Source organism: Castor canadensis, chromosome 7, assembly GCF_047511655.1.
Source record: "Castor canadensis chromosome 7, mCasCan1.hap1v2, whole genome shotgun sequence".
Taxonomy (NCBI): Eukaryota; Metazoa; Chordata; class Mammalia; order Rodentia; family Castoridae; genus Castor; species Castor canadensis.
The window spans coordinates 25,848,159-25,872,257 of NC_133392.1; the positions used below are offsets into that span (position 1 = coordinate 25,848,159).

At 45.7% G+C, this 24,099-nt stretch overlaps 1 protein-coding gene across 1 annotated transcript in view; it reads left to right on the plus strand.

Annotated features, from left to right (window-relative positions):
• Positions 1–2,048: 2,048 nt before the first annotated feature.
• Col17a1 (collagen type XVII alpha 1 chain) overlaps positions 2,049–24,099 on the plus strand; it is a 46,564-nt gene continuing 24,513 nt past the window's right edge. The window contains exons 1-17 of the mRNA XM_074078368.1: positions 2,049–2,280; positions 7,387–7,449; positions 9,515–9,559; positions 10,484–10,588; positions 11,685–11,816; positions 12,828–12,875; positions 13,742–13,777; positions 14,714–14,761; positions 16,179–16,322; positions 17,577–17,735; positions 18,404–18,475; positions 19,273–19,344; positions 20,130–20,198; positions 21,229–21,390; positions 21,773–21,853; positions 22,940–22,984; positions 23,881–24,066. Coding sequence (XP_073934469.1) covers positions 7,398–7,449; positions 9,515–9,559; positions 10,484–10,588; positions 11,685–11,816; positions 12,828–12,875; positions 13,742–13,777; positions 14,714–14,761; positions 16,179–16,322; positions 17,577–17,735; positions 18,404–18,475; positions 19,273–19,344; positions 20,130–20,198; positions 21,229–21,390; positions 21,773–21,853; positions 22,940–22,984; positions 23,881–24,066 — 1,456 coding nt within the window. The 5' untranslated portion in view covers positions 2,049–2,280; positions 7,387–7,397. The remainder of the gene's footprint in view (positions 2,281–7,386; positions 7,450–9,514; positions 9,560–10,483; positions 10,589–11,684; positions 11,817–12,827; positions 12,876–13,741; positions 13,778–14,713; positions 14,762–16,178; positions 16,323–17,576; positions 17,736–18,403; positions 18,476–19,272; positions 19,345–20,129; positions 20,199–21,228; positions 21,391–21,772; positions 21,854–22,939; positions 22,985–23,880; positions 24,067–24,099) is intronic.

Here is a 24,099-nt window from a genome sequence, read left to right on the forward strand (position 1 = left end):
TTTTTATGCTTCCTCATAGTATCCAGGACTCTTTCCTTATAATAGTCATCACATTCTTTGTGTGTGTGTGTGTGTGTGTGTGTGTGTGTGTGTGAGAGAGAGAGAGAGAGAGAGAGAGAGAGAGAGAGAGAGAGAGACTGGGGTTTGAACTCAGTGCTTTGCTTGCAAAAGCAGGTGCTCTACCACTTGAGGCATGCCTCCAGTCCTTTTGCACTGGTTATTTTGGAGATGGGGATCTCAAGAACTATTTGCTAAACTGGCCTCAAGCCACTATCCTCCCAATCTCAGCCACCCAAAGTAGCTAGGATTATAGGCATGAGCCATCATTTTAGTCAACAGATTCTTAATTATATAGTTTTATAGACTGAATTATGTCCTCTAAAATTCATATGTGAAACCCTAATCCCCAGTAACTCAGAATCTGACTGTATTTGGAGATAAGGCCTTCAAAGAAGTAATTAAGCTAAATAGGGCAATTAAGGTGGGCCATAATCCAACCCGATCAATGATTTTACAAGAAAAGGAGATTAGGACATACAGACACCAGGGATTCATGTATACAAAGGCCATATGAAGACACAACAAGCAGGTAGCCATCTACAAGTCAAGACAAGGATCCTTGAGAGAAATCAAACCTGATGAAACCTTGGTCTTAGACTTCCAGCTTCCAGGACTGTGAGAAAATAAATTTCTGTTCTTTAAACCACTTGGACCATGGGTTTTGTCATGGCAGCCCAAGGTGGCCAATACATATTTAAGTCCTATCTCCCACCACTAGACTGGGAACTCCATAAGAATGGGGAATGTGCCTATATTTCACCACTGAACTTTCCACGTATAACTGAATATTTGGCTCCAACTAGGATGAAATAACATCTTGTTTAATTCATAAACTCAAGAACACATTAATGAAAGATGTAGGGTTTGTCAGTTTATGCCAAAAGCTCTCTATCGTCTGGGTTCTCCTATGAGAGTGATAGCAGACATGTTGAGTATTTATTGGAGGAAGGCAAGAACATTCCAGAAAGCAAGTGTCAAATCCTACCTTGCCACAAGGGTTCTGAAATGTGTGATGACAATGCAGAACACGAACAGTTTGGGCACAGAGCTCTGCAGGAGGTTCTCAGTAGTCTGCAGCCCTTCCATGGGGTGTGAGTGCCCATGACAGAGTAAAGACACACATCTGTGTGAGAACTCAAGCCTGATGCTGGGTCCCAGGTATACGCGATGCCCACCAATAAAACCATCTAATTTCCAGGTTCAGACTCCCCATATTACCACGCCAAGAGTCTTAGGATAAGTCTTTGGGAGTCCTGGAATGCCAAATGCTATCTACAGAATTATGACTCCAACCTCATGACTGATGCACACTGGCCCTCTGGAGAAGTCTAAAGGCCCTGTGGGATGTACTTGGAATTATGAGCATCTGGGAGCCCACACACATCCTTAGGCATATGGAGACACGAAGGTCCTTACCCCTCCCCAACAATATCTTGCTCCATTATTCAGTGGCTAAATGCCTATCACCAACATGTCACTCTTCTAGGTCAGCATCACATATCTGATTACCTCTTTCAAAAAATAAACCCTTCCCCTACCAATTGCTCAACATTTTCAGTCATGAGTATCTCTTATAGTTAATTCACTCTTTCCTCCAGATGGACTTGACCTGGCTTGCATCAGAGTGTGGGAAAGAGGATAAAGGTATTGGTTATAAATTCTTCATGGTTTTTCTAGGACTCCAAGCCCTCGAACCACAGGCCCTCCACATTTCGTGATTCTTGTACACCAGGACTTGGGTACCCATGGCACTGAGGAAGAGGAATGCCAAGTTGTGGCAATTCTCCAGTTACACAAAGTAAGGAGAAGCCCTACAGGGTGTTTCCTGTGTGCTGGCCCTTTGTTCTCTTTCTCCTATAAATGGTCTGTAAATGGTTAATCTACCTTAGCTGTTCGGAGAAGATTTCTATAAAGTTTGGTTCCTGGAGGCAGATTTTTTTTTTAAATCCAGCAAGTGTCAGATAATTGGAAGGGTGGAGTAAGGCTGTAAACCACGACACACCTTTGTCAGGACTTGCTTGGAAGCAAAGCGCTGAAAGAAACAAGGGGGAGGGAAGAAGTGAACATTTTTCAAAGATCACTCAGCTTTAACACACCTTGGCTGGGTCTGGATAAAAAAAAACTGGGCACTGAAAATTTCTAGAAGAAAGCATCAGGAAAAGAAAGAGAGAGGGGGACTTACTCAAAGTTGTTTCAGATTCCTCCAAAATTGCAAGTCTGGTGAGTAGCAAGATGACCTTTCTCCCTTTCTCTGAGACTTTGATTTAAAGTTTGCAACTTAGAAGTTAAATGTTTATTGGAGAAAATAAGTAAAATGAAGTTCTTCAGTGCCTAGAGTTCTGGTTGAAGCGGTTAGTTGGTCATAAATGATGACTATGGTGTATATGTTCTGTTTAAGGCAGGTCTTTTAAAGGAATAACAAGAAAGATCCATGACAGAGAAAGAGGAAGCCAATTAAAAGATACTCAGCTCCTGGTGGCATGATTTTTCTGTATTATTGTCAGTATTGTAAAGTGACTTGTCTTATTTAGGATATAAGAGCATGCAATTCCTTTTCTCTCTCCACCTCAATTTCCTCTCTCGCTGTCTGGCGCTCCCCCTCCCTCTGTCTCCCTTTCCACTAGACAGTGGAGAATAGCTCAGAAGTGAAGTTCAAAGGCAGGCAAGTGGGGGCCTCCTAAGAGCAGTCCCTGTGCTGCCAGGGCTCCTGTTGCCAGTAGGTTCACATTAAGCTCTAGGGGCTGTTTAGCATATTTAAAATCATGGTGGCCCCTAATCTAAAGTAAAGTGAAATCTTTGAATGGTCTAATTGATCCAGGAATTTCCTAGAGTCAAACTTGGAAGAAGGAAGAAAGAAAGGAAGGAAGGATGGAAAGGAGGGAGGGAAGGAGGGAGGGAGGGAGGAAGGAGAGGAGAGGAAAGAAAGAAAGAAAAAAAGAAGAAAGAAAGAAAGAAAAGAAGGAAAGAAAGAAAGAACATTTTTCTGTGTATATACTCTTACTGGCCAGTTTGGCCTTCCTTCCCCTTCCCCACCCCTCCAAAAAACCACCTTCAATGAGTATTGCCAGTTTAGGTATCTAACTGTACCGCAGTAACTGGGACTAGCAGTTTACCACTTCTGGTTTTCAAGTGGTGGCAAATGTCTGGCACTTCGCTTTTCTTGAGAAGCAGTTAATTCGTAGTCTAAGAATTGGATTTGCTGTGTCCTTAAAGTGTGGTAAGATTCTTACACGGTATTTGTTCAAAAAGCCTTGTCACTTCTGTATGTTCTCTTTTGGAGCTAAGGCACAGATCTGAATCAGAACTAAACTATGACACATGTTCTGCCGCTGGTGGTGCCTTCGGTGGTTGGTGGGGGGAAGGGTCCTGCTTTGCTCTGGGGTCTTGCATCCCCCACACATGGATCTGATCAGAGTACACATGGGTCAGTTACAGCGAACAACCCCACTTCAAACTTGCATAGAAACGCCACTATTTTGGTGAAACTGACCAGACCTGAGAACTAACCACAGGTTTAGATTAGGACTAACTGAAAGAAACCTGTGTTGGCATTGTTTGGCTCATTTGCTGCCATTATCACAGCAGCCCCAACAGTAAACAAGCTGGCATAATTCCAAAGTTGGTTTCCTATCTTACCTGCCCATGGTCATGAAAATCCAGGGTGACCACATGTAGTAAGTGGTGAACTCATCTCTGGGTGTTGTGGAGATGAAGACTGAGCTCTCAACCCCAGGGCACAGGTTTTCCAGGCTGTCAACCTGTTTAGCTCTTACGTGTTTTCAGATCGATAGACAGTGGATGGTTTTCTCAGACTTTGGCAGTTTTATTTTAAAATTTAAAAAATACAGAGATTGAAATAATAGACACTATAAAAATACCCGTGATTCCTTAGCAGAGTATAGGAATACTTGTTCCTAAAATTAAAAGATAGAAGGAAAAACACTTAGCTTTTTTATTCTCTTCTTTGTATCAAGAACAAAGTGCTCCACGTGTCATTAGAACATACGGTAAAGGTGACAGCTTGCTATCACCAACACTGGTTAGCTTGTGTGTGTGTGTTAGGCTGCATCATTGCCTCATGTCAGTGAGAAATATTAGGTGGATGTGACATCACTTAAACAAAGTGGAAAGGAAAAAAACTAATAAAAGTAGAAAGCAGATTTCAAATGTGTCTTCTTGCATAAGAAAATGACATGGAGTCAGTTTTAGATTTTCAAAAGGACAATTAGCTATGAAATAACACAAAGCAGCCTCTTAGAACCAGGTGTGGACATGTTTTCACTCAGATCTGGAAGCTAAAAATAAAGTTGATCTCATAGAAATAGAGAGAACAGTGATTATTAGAGACTAGAAAACACAGGGGGCAGGAAAGAGAGAAGGAGGTTGGAAAAGGGGTACCAAAATACCGTTAGATGGGGGGACAAGTTCTAGTGTTCTATAGCACAGTGGGGTGACTAGAGTTTACAACTTACTATGTATTTTATAAAAAACTAGAAGAGAAGAATTCATAGACTCCAAACACCAAAAAAATGATAAATGTTTAAAGAGATGAAAATGTTACTTACCCTGATTGGACCATTACATGTGTATATGTATCAAATTACCACACTGGATCCCATCAATGTGCACAATTATTATGTGTCTATTACAAATAAATTGTATAAAGAATTATGGATAGAAATTACTATGATTTTGTGGAATTGAGAACTTGAACAATGCGCTCATCTTTAGTGCGAGAGAAGTGACCCAAACATCCAGGAAGTTTAAAATTATGCTATTTGACAGAGCTTCCATTAAGTAGTGCTTTTGGAAGATGAGTGCATAGGTGAGGGCTGCCAGGAAGGGCAGGCTGGGGCACGAACCCAGGCGAACTTCCCTTTCCCTGATGTTACACTTCAAAAAACTACCAGCACTTCCAATGTTTCAAACAGAAGCTCCACAGGTCTCATGGGATAATCCTGTGATCCTAGCCCAGATTTGTGTCTCTACCCATCATTCTCCATTAAATAACTCTCCGGAAGTCTCCTTTCACATTTGACTTAAAGGAATCCATCTCCCAACACATCTCTGCTACCTCCAACTGTCAGCCTCATGAGAATTCTGCATGCAGTGGGACACAGAGCCATTTCAGTGGCTTCAGGCTAGAGCGAGGCTTGCACCTGGATCCACATCAGATAGGTTCTACCCAGACCCTGAATAAGGGCATCTGATTTCTTTGCAGACCACCTCTTTGTGCATTCTGAAAGTTAGGGAACCCTTGGCTTTTGCTATAGAAATTGAAGTTTTGTTGTTGCAATTTAGGGAACAGATGAAGGGCCTGTTATTTTTCTGGATGCAGAAAGAACAAGCAGAATTTGCCAGGTTAGCTGTCTGGAGACTGGACTCTTACCAACTAGAGCTATTTTCCATCTTCCTTACTAACTACAAGTGGAATAAACCTAGCCAATCCCAGCTGTAAATTTCATTGAAGGATTAAAAAATTAGCAATATCTTGTGGGTAGTAAAAGTTGCTGTAGATTGTTACAAACAGTCCCTTTCAGGTAATATTTTCCATCAATTCAGGTGCCATCTTAGACAGCTAGGACTCTCCCTATCGGCAGCTAGGTGTATTTAAATGTCTGTCTCCCCGTGTATCTCCTGGTCCTTAGCTAATGACTAATTATGAGGCAGGGAAAGGCAGAGAGGGGTTTCAGAGATCCTGGAAGCAATTCATGCTAAAACTAAGAGTTTCAAAGAGGGTGCTCATCTGCACAGAGATTTGCATGCTGTGGTCTTGCAAGTTATAGCTAGATGGCAGACATAGTCAGAGGCCAGGTTTGGCCTCTAATGAGGCTAGACTCCCTAGTAAGGTGCTAATGGGCCCCCTCCTTTTAGCTCCAGGAAACATGCCTGTAAAGACACTCTGTGGCATCTCAGCTCAGCGAGAATTTTTTCCAGAATGCCTCATTCCTTGCCTCGAGCTATGTTTAGGAAACACCGATGATGAGCAAGAAGCTGGCACATCCGAGCAGGCCTGAAGCTCACCGTGCCAGTCTTCATTAATTCCACCAGGGAGTTGACCAGCTACTCTCATGTGATCCTCGGATTCCAGCAGAGACCTCACCCAGGGCCATATTAAGATTTTCACGAACCCTAGACACTTTTGCCTTTGTGAGCAACTTCCTCCACTAAAATAAAAGAAAACAACTCCTAAAAAGTGTATTTTACAACTGCATTGGCATAAAGGCAAATATAATCCAGGTTAGATTCTGTTTATTTTCCTTCTGATTTTAAAAGAAAATATTTGTGGACCCCCAAACGTGGAAGGCCTAGGCACTGTGTCGGTGGTATCTAAGGGATAAATCAATCCCAAAGTCATTAGGCAGGTGAAGAGAGCAAGGTAAGAGTTCAGGCAAGGGGCAAGTATGCAGAGAGGGCTTGCCTCAAATCTAGAACCCAGTCTGAACTGGAACCAAAAGGTAAACCAAGAGGAAGAAAAGGGGATGGGATGGGGTATCACAAGGAAAGCCATGTTCAAGTCCTTCTGGAACATGACATCAGGTGTCATAGCAAAAAGAGCCCAGCTGGGCTGGGGACCTTCCCTGTGGTTAAGCCTTAAGTCCCCAGACCACCACCACCCCTCGCTAGCAGCCCTGCCTCGTGCCATCCGCGCTTAGAGACACAGCAGCCAAGACCTTCTTTCCTTCTAAGAGTGAAGAGGGCACACATGCATTCCCAGGCATCTCTATAGTTTCTACACATATTCTCTTCACCTATTTTCCCACTTATGTTGAAAGGAAGACTCTGAGAGTCTGTTTGTAAGGAAGAGAAAGTTCCTTATTTTGCAAAGTTCCATTCACGTCTGACAAAGTCATTTAAAAGTCATTTAAAGTCATCCTGATCAAATCCACCAAGCACCATTCTCACATCCAAACCCTAACACAGAACACTGTGGGACACATCAGAATGAACTAGTCAGTTACACCTTGACAGAGAGCCTTTGGGTATTTGGTACCTTGACAAAGAATAGAGGTTTAATAGTCACACAAAAGTCAGGGCACCATGGCTGCTGGGTGCTCAGCAGAGGGCAGGCTAGTGTGTAAGATTCTGAAAAATAAGATCCCAGTACAAAGAAGTAGACTCCAAGTGGAACTATTAACTTCTGTCCTTTACAACTGACGGCAGGAAATAGGAATAGCTCTTACACCAAATATACACTAGAAAAAAATTATGCTTTGAGTTCTAGGGACCAGGGATTTGTTCTCAGCTTGAGTAGCAGGGGGTCTGTCCTTGCTAAAAGCAATGGGAAGAGACATGGTCCTTCATGGTTTCTGGTTTTTCCTGCAGGTGGCTATGGGATGGATGTGACCAAGAAAAACAAGCGGGATGGCACTGAAGTCACTGAAAGAAGTAACACTTGATTTTTTTAATTAATAATTGTTTTGTTTTGAAAGAATTTTTAAATTTTGGCAATAGAATAAACAAGTCATTCATTCATAATCCCACGACAATCATGGTACCATTATAAAGTGTGTTTCTAAATGGATTTTATTCCTTTCCATGACACTTGTTGACTTTTCTTTTTTTTTTTTTGGAGGTACAGAGTTTGAATTTAGGGCCTTGCATTTGCTAGGCAGGTGCTCTACCACTTGAGCCATAATCCACCTGTTGTCTTTCCTTTTAACACTCTTGTAATCAGAAATATGTCTTGCATTTTTTTCCAGGGTGAAAACTGCCCTTTCTGGGGCTGGAGGTGTAGCTCAGTGGTAGAGAACTTGTCTAGTATACATTAGGCCCAAGTTCAATCCCAGCCCGAGAGAAAGACAGAACACTACCATTTCCACGTGTAGTTTTCATAACCAGAATTTTTAATGACTATACAATATTCTGTTGAATAAATTCTCTATAGTTTATTTAACCATTTCCCTATTTATGGATATAGGGCAACAGAAATCTACAAGTATAATATCTAAGTTATAGCAGTGACGAAGGTGAAATAATACTGGTGTCATAGTCAAAGTCTACACTAAAAATTGAAAGCAGGGACATTTATTTTGTGAAACTGCACAAATCATGAATTCAGAGACATTTAAACTGTTCCCCTTAGCAACTCTAAATTAGGGAAATTTTTCACTTATTCTGTGACCTTCAACATATTTCCAATAAAAAATTTCTGGCTTCACAGACATGAAACTTTCGGTTGGAAAATAATTTATTTTTGTATGTCAGAGAATCCCAAAGGTCTATGCCATGAGAGGGTCAGTGGAAGCTGAAGGACTATTATTCAAGTGAAGCTGCTGCTTCCCCCAAAACCATTCCCTATTATGCATTGGATTCTGTTTCTGCTATGCTTGTAACCCCATTGCTCCTGGCAGGATAACTGAATTGGAAAAATGCAGTGTGAAGGATGGGGGAATCAAATGTTGCAGCTGGAGCAGGGTCCAATGGCCCAGCTTCAAGTGGCACAAAATGACTCTGTAGCTTCTCCTTCCACACTTTTCAGCTTGCACACCCTCCATCTACATGTGTGTATGCATGAGTGCTGTATGTACACACATGTATATGCCTGTATATGTATATGCACACACACACACACATACACAGAGGAAGTTTGCTTTTAAAGACTGTAGACCCCAGCTAGGTAGGTGCAATATTACGCCCAACATGGAGGAAGGGAGTGGTGATGGCCACAGTCAGACACAAAATTGGCCCTGCTGTGGTTTGGGGAATCTACTCCCTCCTCACATGGCTGCAGAGGAGAGAGAGACTTGGGAGGCAGGAGGTCTTGCTTCTAATGGCATCTCCTAAAACACCTGAAGTTCTTACTGACTCTATATCCTTCATATCCTCTCCATGCTCATTGCTAAGATCTAGAAAAACTCAATTTGTGGGGGGGGGGGGAGCAAAAGGATTGGTTCCTCAAGTCTATCTTTGAGTTGATTTTAACAACTTCCAAAAATTACTTACTCAGACCCCCTTCCTTCCCACACCATCCCCACTCAGAGCTGGCCTTGACAATCCCACAATGAATTGTGACACTCCTGAAACACCTCAAGTCCATTAGGAAGTCCACGGTGAAATCAGCCAGGGCATGGGCCCTGCTGACTAGGGGTCTTTGGGAAGGAATAGGGCAGAGAGACAGTATGATTTAGACAAAGGGCCTGGCCCTCTTTCAAAGTCAAACTCAGGCTTGATCCGCAGCTGACAGTGAGGCATGTTGATGTTAAGACAACACATTTTTCCATCCGTGGGTAACTTCCTTTGGTTCCAAAGAGAAAGAAACTTCCTTTCCAAGTACCTTGAGCCCCAGTGTTACTGCTCATATTTTCATGTGCAGTTGGCAGGTCCCTTACCTTAAGACACAGGTATGCAAATGTCCTTGTTGAACCTAGCTTAGCTTTGACAGGTGTCAGGCCTTGCCGATCAGAGTTGTTGGAACATTCATAAGATGTCCTCTTTCCTTTGTCTTTTCTAGTCATTACTGAGACAGTGACGACACGACTCACTTCCTTACCACCAAGTAAGTGGATTACCTCTTTGTAGGTCACATGCGAGGGCCCTACACAGTGACCTTGAATAGGGGAGCTCACTCTTCCACTGAGCGAAACATCTGATTTGGTTTTTTTGCTAACAGCTATCTTGACATTAATTTATATACCACAAAATCTACCCATTTCAAGGGTGGGCTCCCTGGTTGTGCAGCCACTGTTACAATCTAATTTGACATTTCCATCATCCCCTACAGAAAACCTCATAACCATTAGAAGTCACTCCCCATTCTCCCTCTCCTCTCTGCAGCCCCCAGAAACCACACATCTACTTTTGATCTCTACGAATTTATCTACTCTAGACACTAAAATACTGGCAATCCTGTCACCCTGAGTGTGGAGTAGCTTGCTGCATGTCAAACTTCTGTTTCACTCCACTGTTTTCCAGGGCTCCATAGGTTTAGTGATTCCGTAATAGAGACTGAGCCCCAAAGCTATTCTGGGATGGAGAATACCACCCAGCCAACGGCAAGGCTGGAGTAGTGATGGCTGATGCAATCTAGAGCTGCCACTTGTCCACCAAAACTTCCAATGGCTGCCATGTCTGGGCCCTGACCAGGCATTTGTAAAAGCAAACCCAATTCGGGTCTGGGCTCAAGGAACTTGACCTCTCTCAGCTGCCTTGTCTAATACTTATATTTTCCTAGTGAGTAGCTGGCTGTGCTCAGAAGGTCAAGTATAATATTCACTCTAGGCCTTTGTAGCAAACATAACCTAGAACATGACAGCTCGCACCTGATGGTGTACTGAGGGAGAGCATGGGAGAGGGGGGCCCAAGCAGGAGGGTCCTGGTGAGAACTGAGAAAATGAGAAAAGGCTTCCAGGGGGCAGGGGATGAAGGGACTCTCTCACCTGACTCCATCCTGAAATTGTCACCTGCTTCTCCATTCTGGCAGAAGGGGGGACCAGCAATGGCTATGCTAAAACAGGCTCACTGGGTGGAGGGAGCCGGCTGGAGAAACAAAGCCTGACCCACGGCAGCAGCGGCTACATCAACTCAAGTGAGTGGTTGACAGTGTGGGAGCCTGGGGTAGGACAGAAGCACGGGGAGGGAGCTGCTGAAAAAGTCCCCGTGTCTGAGGATAAGACAGGGCAGCTCTTCCTGAGTCAATGCAACTGCCTGTTATCCATTCCAAATGCCCCGCAGGTATCTAAAGGACACATGGCCCAGGGAGGGTGTGAATCAGCATTGGAAGCCTACTTACAACGGAATGAATTTTCATTAAGTCCTCAAAAGAAATAACTCATTAATTCACAGGGAGGGACTGTGTTCCACCAAGTCACTCTTTAGGAAAGGGTGTGGACGTGGTTTACAATGTGAATTACAAAACCCGTAGCTGAAGACAGACTGGGTTACTGTGCTAAGGGAATCCCATGCCATGTAATTCCACCCTGCAGTGTCCCACAGGACAAGCACAGAGCATGGCGATTCTTTCCCCTTGAAACTTTCACATGGAAACAATTAATTAGCTACTTCATTAAGGTGCTACTGGGTTTTGACCTTGGCCTTGGCTTGCTAGGCAAGCCCTCTACCACTTGAGCCACACCCTCAGCTCTTTTTGCCTTAGTTGTTTACAGATAGTGTCCGTCCGTCCGTCCGTTCGTCCCCCCCCACCCCCCCCACCCCCCCCACCCCCCCACCCCCCTCCCCCCGGTCATCCTTGAACCACGATCCTCCTACCTAAGTCTGCTCTGTAGCTGAGATTACAGAAATGAACCACCATGCTTGTCCCTTGCCCTTACTTATTGAGGGTGGCTCCACAGTGGATTATTTTCTAGTCCACCCATCAGGACTCCACCACTCAACATCAGGTCCTCAAGAGATTGTTGCCATTTCTGTGCACCGTAACTGTGCAGAAGGGACCTCCCTTCCTTGCAGGCCGGTTCAAGAAGGGCAATGGCAGCAATCCTGCCCTTTCAATTCTAAGCAGCCACCTTTCACCTGGGCTCCTCTTCTGTCAGCCCCTGGCCCTTCTACATGGCCTTCCCTTAGCTGTGAGCAGCCTGGGTGCTCTTGGTTAATACAACTGGATTCCAACACCATGTGACTTACCTCTGCAAAAGTGCTACAAGGATCGACACTTTCCCCACTTGCAGGTGGAAGCTTACGAGGCAATGCCTCCACCTCCAGTTACAGGAGGGCTCATTCACCTGCTTCCACTGTGCCCAACTCGCCAGGATCAACCTTTGAAAGGAAAACTCACATTACCCGCCATGGAACGTACGAAGGTATCAGTCCCACACACTGGGAGAGAAACACCCTCTTCCCCACGTAACCTCACCCGCGCTCTGCAAATTCACACATTGGCCACTTGGCTTCACGGGGTCAGTATCCCACCCTGTTCTCCTCACTCCTCCTTCAGTCCTTTTTATGGACACAAATGTTTGAAAGATTTCATTCATTCATTCCTGTACATGCTTAGTCATTTTTTTAACTTGCATTTTATCATGTGTGGAACGCCTTGATGGTTGCAAATGAAACTGAATCAAATAAGGATCTTGTCTTCAAGGACACTGTAGTCTCAGAGATAAATTGAGATAAAAAGCTATAATGCGGAAGGAAAGCTGAGGAAATCAGGGAAGACTCCAAGGAGGAGGAGGCATTTGAGCTGGGTGGTCCTGATGTGTGAGATTTTGACACCCAGGGATGCAGAGATGGGGAAGTCCAGGCTGGGGAAGTAGGAGCACATGTAAAGACAAGCAGGAGAATCCAGGGCTTGCAGTGGTTGGGGACCCAGGTTCAGTGCTAGGAGGAGATGTGTAGACTTTATGGTGTGCACAGTGGGAAACCACAGAAGATTTTGAGCCATTCAGTCAGTCATAATTGAGGTCCAGAACTGGAACGCTGCAAGCCGTGAGTGGGTGGCAAGAGGAAATCCTCAACAGTCCAGAGGGGGAGATCTGGGCTGGTTACCGGGGGAGTGGGAGGAGTGGGAGGTGAGAGGGACGAGAGGTGGAGTTGATAGGTTTGGAAACCGGTTACACATAAAGTGAAACAGGAACTGGTCATTCCATAGAGGTTTCAAACCCAGGCTAGGCTCATGGTGGTACAAACAATTGAGACAGGTAAGCCCCAGAAGGGGCTCCCACTGGGACACTCTGCTAAGAGCGCAGTGCATTCCCTCCTAAACACCTTCCACTGTTGGGGCTCCAAAAGACGAGGTCAGCACCCCCCCACACACACTGGGAAGCCCTGTGGGCGTAGGCGTCCATTTGTACTGTGTCTCCTCCTCTCTTCAGGGAGTTCCAGTGGCAACTCTTCTCCAGAGTACCCGCGAAAGGAATTCGGTATGTCCCCTCCTTATTTTCTACTAAAATGCTCAAATAGGACACTACGAAAATGCTGGAGGGTGGCGGGGTGGACAGGGGACTTCAGGAGCTACATGGGATTCTTCTAGAGGACTTGAATTTTGCTGACCTGTTTTTTCCTTGTTCTTCATTCTGACACATCTTAGGGGGACTGTCAGTCCCATTAACTTGCTGTCATAGCATTTGCTCACGACACTGTTACAATGGCGAGCTGTTTGTTTGAGGTTCATGCTTAGACAGATACACCCCTCAGGCTAAGCAGTAATTGTAGTGTTTCTTGCTTCCATGAAGTGCACAGACACCTGCCAGCAAGGAGAGCAGCAGTCCCAACACACAAATGCTCACCATCCCAGCTCACCCCATAGGCCACGTCATATCCCTTAGTGACACCCTGGGCTGTGACCTTTAGTCTTTGGCCTGTGTTCTTGGAATCTTGCAGTGCACATGAATTGAGGATATGACTGGTGATTATGTAGTGATTATAATTTATTTGCTTACAGTTGGAAAACCAAGGCAGGCTCTGCTAAACAAATTAAAGGGAAGATTTGACAGTGTTGTCAGCCAGTCCAAATGATCATGCTCCATGGATTACCTCAGCTAACAATACTCCAAGTGTCAGCTAACTTAACATTCATTTAGCTGATTTCACACCCGAACTGCTCTAGGATATCACAAAAACATTCTCTTCCCTTTAGCGTCTGGTCATTATTTTTCAGCACCTGCTATACAGAAAAGCCCCTATCTGAATTTAGACACTGTGAAAATAAAACATGTCTACCTCCATGTCAAGAACAGTCAATATGCCACTTCTTATATGTGCCTACGAGTACATTTTTGTTTTTCAGCATCTTCTGCAACCAGAGGACGGAGCCAAACGCGAGGTGAGCACTATTTCTGGGTTCAGCTCAGTTCAATCAACTAGCATTTTCTGAGCAGCAAACATGGGCCCGTCTTAAGCCAGGAAGCCGAGGAGTACAGTAGAATAAATGAGGTGTGGTTTCTGTCCTGGAGGAGCAGGGAGTCCCCTGGAAGTCTTTTGTTGACTCTATCAGGGTGGGAAGGGGGCTGCTGCTAATGATGTAACAAATGTTAGGGGCAGGAATCAAAACACATGGTGACAATGTGGGGAATGGTTCCTCTGCTCTGGATGGTCTGAAGATGTGTTGCCACATCTGGTTTCACAGCTGATCTCCTAGTTGACTCTAATAAGGTGTGCTTTGATAGCCTTATGTGTGAGAGACACAAAAAAGCCCTTCTTTTTCAGATTATTCCAGGGGATAGTTTTATCATCTCCTCATGTGGACAGGGATGGAGGAGAGAAATGGCCTAGGAAAAGTTGCCTTGGGGAGCTGGGGTGGGGGCTGGGGAAGAAATATATCAAGGTCTCACTGTATAGCCCAGGCAAGCCTCAAACTTGTGATCATTCTGCCTCAGCCTCCTGAGTGCTGGGACTACAGGCTTGTGCCACCACTCCTGGACACTGGAAGTTTTGGTGTTCTCTTGTCCACACCTAAGCCACACGGAGACAGGAGAAATGCCTGTTTCTAGCAACTTAAAGAGGACGATGGGAAAGGGAGTGGCCACTGCTGAGTATAATGGAGCCTCCTTGCTCAGTCAGGGACCTTGGTTGGTAGGTGCAGTGGTGACGGGGTGTCCCTTATTTAGCAGTACTTTTCTTGGGACACCTAGGTGTCCTGGTCTCAGGACTCAGAAATCTCAGAGTAACCCAAAGCTTTACCTGATGCTCAGAGCTCAGTTCTAGAGACTGTGGTCCAGGCTCCTTCACTCACAGCCTTTCCATCTGTTCTCTTGTACAGAGAGCGAAATTCGAGTTCGACTGCAGAGTGCCTCACCATCTACCAGATGTAAGTGGTCACTGTCTTGGTACAACATAAGGATCCAGGAAGCCTTGACGTTGAATCATGTATGAATGCAGCTTAACATTTAGGAGTTAATGGCTAATGGTGTGTGTGTGTGTGTGTGTCTGTTCAGTCATCAAACACACTCTGTGCACTTGCCCCTGGGTTAAGTGCTGGGGTTAAGTTACTGGGTAAGTCATGGTCCCTGCTGCTTAGTAGTCTAAAGACTTGTGGAGAGACTAAACCAGCAGCTACCACAGCTCATGTGGTGACAGAGCATAGAAAAGTGACTCTACGTCACCCCAGGAAGAAGGAGAAAGGCACATGAGGCCAGAGAAGCCTTCCTGGGTTAGATGGCAGTTGAAGGAAGACTGAAGGGTGGATCAGAGTTAGGCTCAGAGGATGGAGCCAGCTGGTGACATTCAAGGACTGTGGGGGAACAATTAGAGAGTTCAGATTAGAGTTCAGTGGTAGAGTATAAGAATTTGAACTTCATCTCCAAAGTCAGTTTCTGGACATTGCGTGCATTAGACCTATTGCCCGTGATAGAGGCGATTTGGCCACATTTTGAAATGAGCCCACCATCTAGAGCAGGAACAAAATACAAGGATTGGGAGAAGGAAGAGCTGGGTCAGTGGCTCGGGACATGTAGATAGAGGCTTGCTCACCTGGGTGTGGGAATCTGACTCCAGACCTGACGCTTTCTCAGCAGAGTCCTTCTAGGCTTAAGGTGTTGAGTTCAAATGATGGGGTTTTTTGGGGTAGGAGAGGGAGACTGGGAGCCCCCCAGTCTGAGTTGTCTGTAAATCTGTTCATCCCTTCCTGTGCACTACCCTTACACGCTGCCTTTCTCCTTCCTTTCTTCCCTTTGGGAGGAGGTACAGGAGCTTGTTCTACTATTCACCTTGCTATAGGTAATATCAGCCAGATGGACTTGAAATGAAATTACATATGAATGCAGTATAATGTTTAAGAATTATAGGCCGCAAATCCTTTTGGCACTCCCAGGCACACAAGATTAGAACCTGACATCTGTGGCACCCTGTACTGGGGATGAGACTACAGTTAAACTATTTGTTTCAAAGGACCTGGCTCTCTAATTGCCTGGTCCCAGATAACTACGTCTTCCTGTCACAGAATCATCCCTGTGGTGTCTAATGAGGTCTAGTTAGAAAATATCTGCAAGGACTTGGAGCAACTTGTGGGAGGCACAGTTTATTGGGTTTTAACATTACACAAAGCCAGGCTCTTAAGTACTATAAACTGGCAAAACGTAGAAATTATAAACTAACCAAACATACCCTGATATGTGAAGCAGATGTTCCTCCCCCTGGGATCTAAATACCATCAATTCCTTGCTCTGCACTTGGGCTCAGGGAAGAGCCCTGGGTCTGATGGAAAAGTCTGGGGGGTTCTTCTATAGGGACAGAATTGGATGATGTCAAGCGTTTGCTCAAGGGGAGCCGATCAGCAAGTGCCAGTCCTACACGGAACACCTCCAACACACTCCCCATCCCCAAGAAGGGCACCGTGGAGACCAAAATGGTGACAGCAAGCTCCCAGTCAGGTAAGCCTGACAGCCCCAGGCTGCCATGGAGGCATGGGAACCAGTTGGCATATTTACACTGGCTAGAAAATTCTATAGTGACCTTTTACACTTTGCCAGAGGCTTTGCAAAGCACTGAGCATCACTCTTCTCACAGTGTGAACATGTGGACTTCTCACCTGCCGGGTCATCCATCCCATGAGGATGTGGAGCCTGGCCTTAAATCCTAGAGATTCTCCTTCCTCAGTTTCCCTAAATGAAGAGTGATGGGGAAAGGTGTGGTGTTTTCATTCATTCTTTGATGAGTATTATATACCTCCTTCATGCTAAGCATCAGGCATTGAGGAAAAGCACTGGACAAGAGAGATGCAGTCACTGGCCTCCTATAGAGGAAGGTCTCTAAGGAAAGTCAAACAAAAAACCAAGAGGTCCCAGTCATATAGGAGGAGAAGAGTTCAGCACCCATACGTCAAGTGCTTACAGAGTGAGAGGGAGCTTCTGCAGGTGGCAGGAAGACAAATTAGCAGAGCCTTGGAGGGAGCCAAGTCTGCTGTTACATGAAGCTTTCCTCTTTTTCACTCCTGGAAAGAAACCTATAAACCATGACTTTCCTGAGTTTTTTCTCCTTATAAAACCAAGCCCCAGGGCACATTAATTACCTGTGTTGGCAGCTCCCACTTATAGAATGATTAGACAGAACTGGTACCAGATTTTAAGAGGCATGAAAAGCTCTCTCCAGGACAGAGTGCCCCTTGGGTCTTATTAACGCATCAGGATATTTAAAGAGGGTTTGATCAGAGAAGGCTACTATCGTGCAGTGTGCAGCCTCTTACCTGGGTGTACCCCTGTCAGGCACACACCCTACATCTGCCATGGTGCTTGGAAGCCTTCTGTAAGAGTCCCATTTATTGCTCCTTGGCATCTTTCAAGATGGAGGAACCAGCAAAGGGTTGAGGAGGAAGATTATTGGTGGGAACAGCCCACTTGGATGTGGGAAGAAGGGTTTAGAAGGAGAAATGAGTGGACCCCAAGGCAAAATTAATCTACTTCATCAAGAGTTGGCAAGGAATTCTGATCCAAGAGATCAGTGTTGATCTCAGTCAAAAGCGGGATGACTCACTGCCCCAGGCTGCTCTGAACTGAGAAGTTCCTGGGACATAGGCCCTTCAGTGCTAAAACTAGGAAAGTCCCAGGAAACACAGCCAAACTAAGTTCCCATAGCAGAGAAGTGTTGATTGGTCTCTCACTGGGATATGTGTGTGTTTCTGTTTGCAGTGTCGGGTACCTATGATACAACAATCCTGGACACCAACCTTCCCTCTCACATGTGGTCCTCTACCTTGCCCGCGGGGTCCTCCATGGGGACCTATCACAACAACATGACAACCCAGAGCTCCTCCCTTCTCAACACCAATGCCTATTCAGCAGGATCAGGTAGGTGGTGGGCTGCACACCCCTCCTCTTACCACAAAATGGAAATTACCACATCTCTACCCTATTGCTGAGAGTCCTTGGGCATTGGCCAACCCCAAGGCTTCCTAGAGACATTTTCTATAGCGCAGTGTTTCAAGGGTTTCCCACTGGATCTTTAATTCAATTCAGTGTAGGAGATGTTTTTTTCGTGGGTCCACTATAGAAAGGAACACTCACGTGAAATGACTGTGGGAACTTGATCAAGTCAATTAACTTCTCTGAGCCTCAGGGACCTTCTCTGTAAAATGAGGTCACTGACAAGAAAGATCTTTGGCTGGACTCACTGTCCACTCCAGGTCTAACCAACTCAAGATCACCTGTTGGCTAGGACCTAAGGTACACCACAGGCTGATGTTCAGTTCTCTGCTGCCTGGCAAGAGAACTGAACATTAAGCTTCTCCTAAAAACAAAAATGTAACAAAATGGGGGTGGGGGGGTGTGGTTCAAGTGGTATAGTGCCTGCCTAGCAAGCATGCAGCCCTGAGTTCACTTCCAGTGCTGCCAAAATAAATATAGCAAAAAATAACCCAATCCTGGCATTTCTTCTGGTACATCTATGGTATCTAGGTCTCTGCCCCTGCTCTAGGCTGGACAGCCCTCTCATCCACCTTTCCCCATCCTCCCTGCAGTCTTTGGAGTTCCAAATAACATGGCATCCTGCTCTCCCACCCTACACCCTGGACTCAGCACTTGCTCCTCAGGTCAGTGTTGCCATATTGAGTGACCTGTTCCAGGCTGGCTGCTTGAAAATATAAGAATGCTCTTCCCTTATAAGGAAAGTAGATTGGTTTCTAGAGAAGACATCCTTTTTCCCAGAACTTTCCTTTCGTGAAGGACTTACCACCATGTACTCTGCATCCAGAGCCAAGAGGCCACAGCTGCGTGTAGAGGCACAGCACCTGCAGCTGATCACAGATAGGACTTGGGATCCCAAGGGGAAGGTCTAAGGAGAGAGGGCTCTGAGCTCACATGGACAAGCTTATTCTGGTCTTATATTCTGGGAGAGTTAAAAAAAAATGGAAGTAAATGGATCTCGCTTAGGACATTCTCAGGGTGAAAAAGCATTGCTAATTTAGAAGGATCTTATAAATATAACATCCTTAGAAGGATTTTAAAAATATAATGAATCACTGGGTAACCATCCTGGGTAAATAATATTATTGCTTAGTTTCCAATACAAACATATGGCCATTAAAAAGAAATCTTTATTCACTATTTCCACATACATTGTGTTAGCCACATCTGTGTGAGCTACTGCTATTAAGTTGAGTGGACTCACTTACTTGAGTTCAGTAATGGAACTGTTAGTGAAGTTTGGCCAAGGGTGGGGAGATGGGGGATTAAAAGAAATCACTGTGTCACTAAAAGTATGGGAACCAAGAAAGTTGGTTATCTGCAGAGGCATTCGTCATGAAAGTAGTTTGAGGGCTCTAGGAGGCTGCCTACAGCCGGGCTTCGTCATGCACCCCCTTCTCACCTGTTCTCAATCCTCTCACAGTGTTTGGCATGCAGAACAATCTCGCCCCCAGCTCATCTGCCCTGTCGCATGGTACAACCACCACTTCCACAGGTTGGTAGCCTAGGTTTGGCACTTAGGGACTGATAAGTGACAACTCTTTAAGGCTACAATTTATGCTTTCCCTTTGCAACGACTGAATTAGTAAGACCAGAAGGACAAACAGGCCTTGGAAAAGCAACTGAACTTTCCCATCTGTGAAACACCCACTCCTTCCCCAACTGAGAGACGCCAATCTTAACAACTTGCTGATTCAGACATGGATTAACACTACACGGTTGTCCACAGCATCTCCATCCTGTGATGTGTCACCTGTACTATACATCCCTGTGTATCTCACAGTCCAGCTGATCAAGTTGGTGGTCTCTATAGCCTGATGTCATTTCAGATGAATCAGCTGGTTGATTTTATGGTGCACCACCCAGGCCACTGCCCCTGTGAAAACCTAGGGGTTGAAGTACTAATGGAAGAGTTGCAAGCTTTAGCCTTGCCTTCAACGTGCATACTTACTGTTTAGTTGGAGTAGAAGGTCACACACAAAATGATGAGGGAATCCTATGAGACAACAGGAAATAAGTGATACATTGTGTAGAGTAGGAATGCAGAAGCAAAGGAGCGTCTAAGAGAACTTCCTGGAGAGGATGGCCCTTAGGATAGCCCTAGATAGGACTCAAGAATGCTCTGTCTAAATACTCATTGCTGCCCTGTGGCTGGAGACAGTTGATTTCAACTGTTGCTTCTCCTCTGCTGGGGAGACCACCTCCTGGCCAGGCTGCTTCTAAGCCACAGGAGCCAACCTTCCACGCTGGCCCAGCTCATCAGTAGTTCCTCTCTTGTAGCATATGGTGTGAAGAAAAACATGCCCCAGAGCCCAGCTGTCGTGAGCACTGGTGTGTCCACATCTGCTGGTGAGTACTGTCGGTGAGAGGTTGGGCTGGCACACAGGGAAAATTGCCATGCTGTGACACATGGTACACCGAAGGAGGGATAGAACCCATGGGTGGGTCCATGGGTCCCCAAACACAACTTACCCAAGGTGAAACAGCCTCTTGAATGTTTCTGTGAGTGCACAGGGATGAGCATCCCATGAACTTGTTTGACCTTCTTCCCACAGGAGCAGGAAGCTCTGCCCTCCACTCTTGTCTGGAATCTGGCACTTAAACACTAGCCACTGCCCTTGTCTAGAAGGGCCTCCACCTCTTAGGTATAACCCATTAAGAGTCAGGGAGCCCCTCAGAAGTTGCCAGCACCCTCCCTACTGTTCATTCAATCTTTGTCACACCATGTGGCAAGCTATTTCTTCCATTGGTCTGATCCTGGTATGTTTCCTTCCACTCAGTAATTCACTCATTTTTTTTTAAATTACTGAGCACTAATTTTGTATCAGAGAGATACTATTCCAAGTGTTGGACAAGACAAGATAGATTTCTGCCCTCACCAAACTGACAATGCCAATGGAGCAGGCAGATAACAAACACAAAGGCAAAGTATACAAGACAGCTGCAGAAAATGCCACAGCTCTTAAGGAAACAGTGAGTGATGTGATAGAGACGGGAGCATGTGTATGGGGTGCAGTGCAGGAAAAGCCTCGCTGGGAAGGTAAAAACAAATTGACCATATTAGTTGAAGAAGGACTTGCCTAACAAAGGGGACTTTATCATCCTAATAAAGATTCTGTGTCTCCAGGTGGGGAGGCAGCCCCATAGATCAGCCACTCAGCACTTTAACCATTAACCTGACCTCCTGATGGCCAGGCCCAGCTGGGCAGGGAGGGATGTCCTTGGTCCACAAGATGCTTCATAGCACCACTATCAGCATGAACAGAAGACCCTTGTACACATCCGCTAATCTCTCTTTTCCTTCTTCCTAATCTGGTCGTGTCCTTCTCTCCCTTCTCCTGGCATCTGTTCCTCCTCTCACCCTCTTCTTTCTCCCCAGCCTGCACCACCAGTGTCCAGAATGATGACCACTTGCACAAGGACTGTAAATTCCTGATCCTGGAGAAAGACAATGTGCCAGCCAAGAAGGAGATGGAATTGCTGATCATGACCAAGGACAGTGGGAAGGTGTTCACTGCCTCTCCTGCCAGCATTGCTGCAAGTATGTTAGGGCCCCTGTGACTCAGGCTTCAGAAGAGAGGCAAATGGTGTAGGAGACTGACCGTCCTAGCAAGGGTAGCTTGAGTTGACTTAATCATGAAACCACAGCGATCCCATTTTAATGGAAAACACCTCCCCTCCTAAAACATTGCAGGGTCTGCATTGAAGGGAGATGAGCCAGGAAAACTTAGGCAAAGAGCTCCCAGAAAGGTCTTTGGGCAATATACGTTTAGCCACAAGCATACATAGGGAAGATTAACCCCAGAAAAACTGGGCTGTTTCATATACCAGGCTAATCTTAGTCTCCCCAAGTAGCAAGGGAATATGGGCAAGTCGGGAGGGTGGAGAGAAAAATACCAGATTATCATGGGTTCTGTGCACAGCTTCTTTTTCAGAAGACACTCTGAAGAAAGAAAAACAGGCTGCCTACATGGCTGACACCTGTCTGAAGGCAGAAACTAATGGTAAGAACATTACCATTTCCTTGTCCACCTTCACTTCAGCCAAGCCACACATCATTTCTTTGTCTTGTGAGACCTTGCTACTCAAAGTAGGGCCTTTGGACCTGCAGCACTGCCAACACCTAAGAGCATGTTAGAAATGCAAAACCAGACCTGCTCAGTAGGAAGCTACATTTTAACAAGCTCCCCAGGTGATTCAGGGGTGCACAGAATTGAATCAAAAGCCTTCCTCTCACCTGTCTACAGTGGTATTTCCTCACCCTATTAGTTCTCCAGTAACTCTCAAAACTAATAGAAAACTGTTTTGCAAAGTATTTGTTGGCTTCATTTTTTTTCTACCTAAATATCTGGATCCTTTCTTGGGAAACCACAGGTCTTCCCGAGGCCTTATAAAATTTCAGGAAGGCCAGGAAAGAAAGGGAAGCCTGGCAAATAGATTGGAACTTGACTCTAAATCATCATATTTTAGATCCAGGCTGTGGAGTCAAAAGGCCCTTTTCAGAATCTGATGAAAGCTATAAACAAATTCCCAGAAAATTCCACACATGCCTACAAATGCTCAATTTTCAAATAGCATCAGGGTCTCACAAACAGTCCTCCTCCAAGTTATCCTAGCCAAAGTTCCCAGGTTCCTCAGCCCCACGTTAGCAACCTCCGTTCAAAGTTCATTAGTCAAGAGATCAGAATCAGGGTTGGGTAGTTTAGTGGTACACTTAGCATGCAGTAGACCCAGGTTTCAAACCCAGCACCAAAAGAAAAAGGAATCAGAGACATTTCACGTAAGCACATTTAAGTGCAAATGTCAACAGAAGTGTATTAGTTGACAACCTTAAAGGTTTAAGGTTACAAGAGAATTAAAAAACATCCTTTCTTCCACCATTAACTGCTGGCCAAGCCATGTCCTCATCAATGAAATTGCTGCAAATATCAGGTTCCTGACTGAGTTACTGGGCGTCCCTGCACGTTGTTGTTTGGCAAGGTGCTTGGAGACAAATTTATGGGAGGACTTACCCAGAATCAGAGTGAGGGGCAGGCTGTGGGCTCTTCCAGTCCAAAAGCCCTAGTCCAAACTCGTGTTTGTCCTTTCAGGAGACATGAAGACCGTGTCTGCAAAGGGCAAGGTGGCCTCCGCAGGTGGGTAAGAGCAGGGTGTGCAGCAGTGACAGGATCCAAGGGCCTGGTCACACTTGGTGGAACAGATGGTGGCCCCTTGCCTGGAGCCACTGCCCATAGGAGCCACACAGCTCTGGCTTCCTAAATGCTCAGTAGGTAGGGGACCAGAGGGCTAGAGGTGGCTGCAGAAGGAGCTTAGCCTAGGCCCCACCGTCCTTAATTTACAGCCACTCTAGGGCAGGAGCAACACGACAGGGCTTCTCTGAGTCTCTACAGAACCTTCACATGGCCCAAGACAACACTGAACCATGTGCCCCTTCCATGTGCACTTTCTTCACCTCCTCCCTGCCTTGTGATAGAAACACAGCAAGTTTTGCCACCTCATTTTAGAGCACTGCAAAGCCTTTTCTTTTAAAATCCTGTTTTAGATTTACAGAGTATACCTCAGTGCTGAGTGTAATTCTAGGCACTGTGGGAACCACAAAGGGTGAGCTGCATTAAGTGAGACATGGCGATGGGAGAGCTTTAGGTATGGGCCCCCACAGAAGCAGGACACTGTGGCGGACCAGTGGCAGACTCACACTAACCAAGATTTCTAACCCTCACGCTATGTGCCCTGTACTCTGCTGATTGCTTTACAAGGCTTGTCTCATTTCCTTCAGCAACCATTGGATGAAGTAGGTCATCTTTTAACCCCATTTAGGTGACTTTGTCAGGGTCACACAGCTGAAGCCCAGGGCTGTCAGACTCCTGCTCCTCACCAGCCACGGCCATGTACTCATAAGTTGCTACACAGAACTTGAAAGCCCCTGCACCCGTCATTCGGGCCTACAGGAAGTCACCAAAAGTCAGGAAATTTGGAGGGAAAAAGGCAGGAGATACCTGAATTTGCCTCACCTTCCCTGTTTCTTCCACAGAAATCCACAGCTATGACCATGGTGGTGGTGGCAGCAGAGGTGGAGGAGGTGGTGGTGGGGGAGCATGGGGGGCCGCGCCCGCCTGGTGCCCCTGTGGCTCCTGCTGCAGCTGGTGGAAATGGCTGTTAGGCCTGCTGCTCACCTGGCTGCTGCTCCTGGGGCTTCTCTTCGGCCTCATTGCTCTGGGTAGGTGCAAAGGCCACCAGGCTGCAGGAGGCC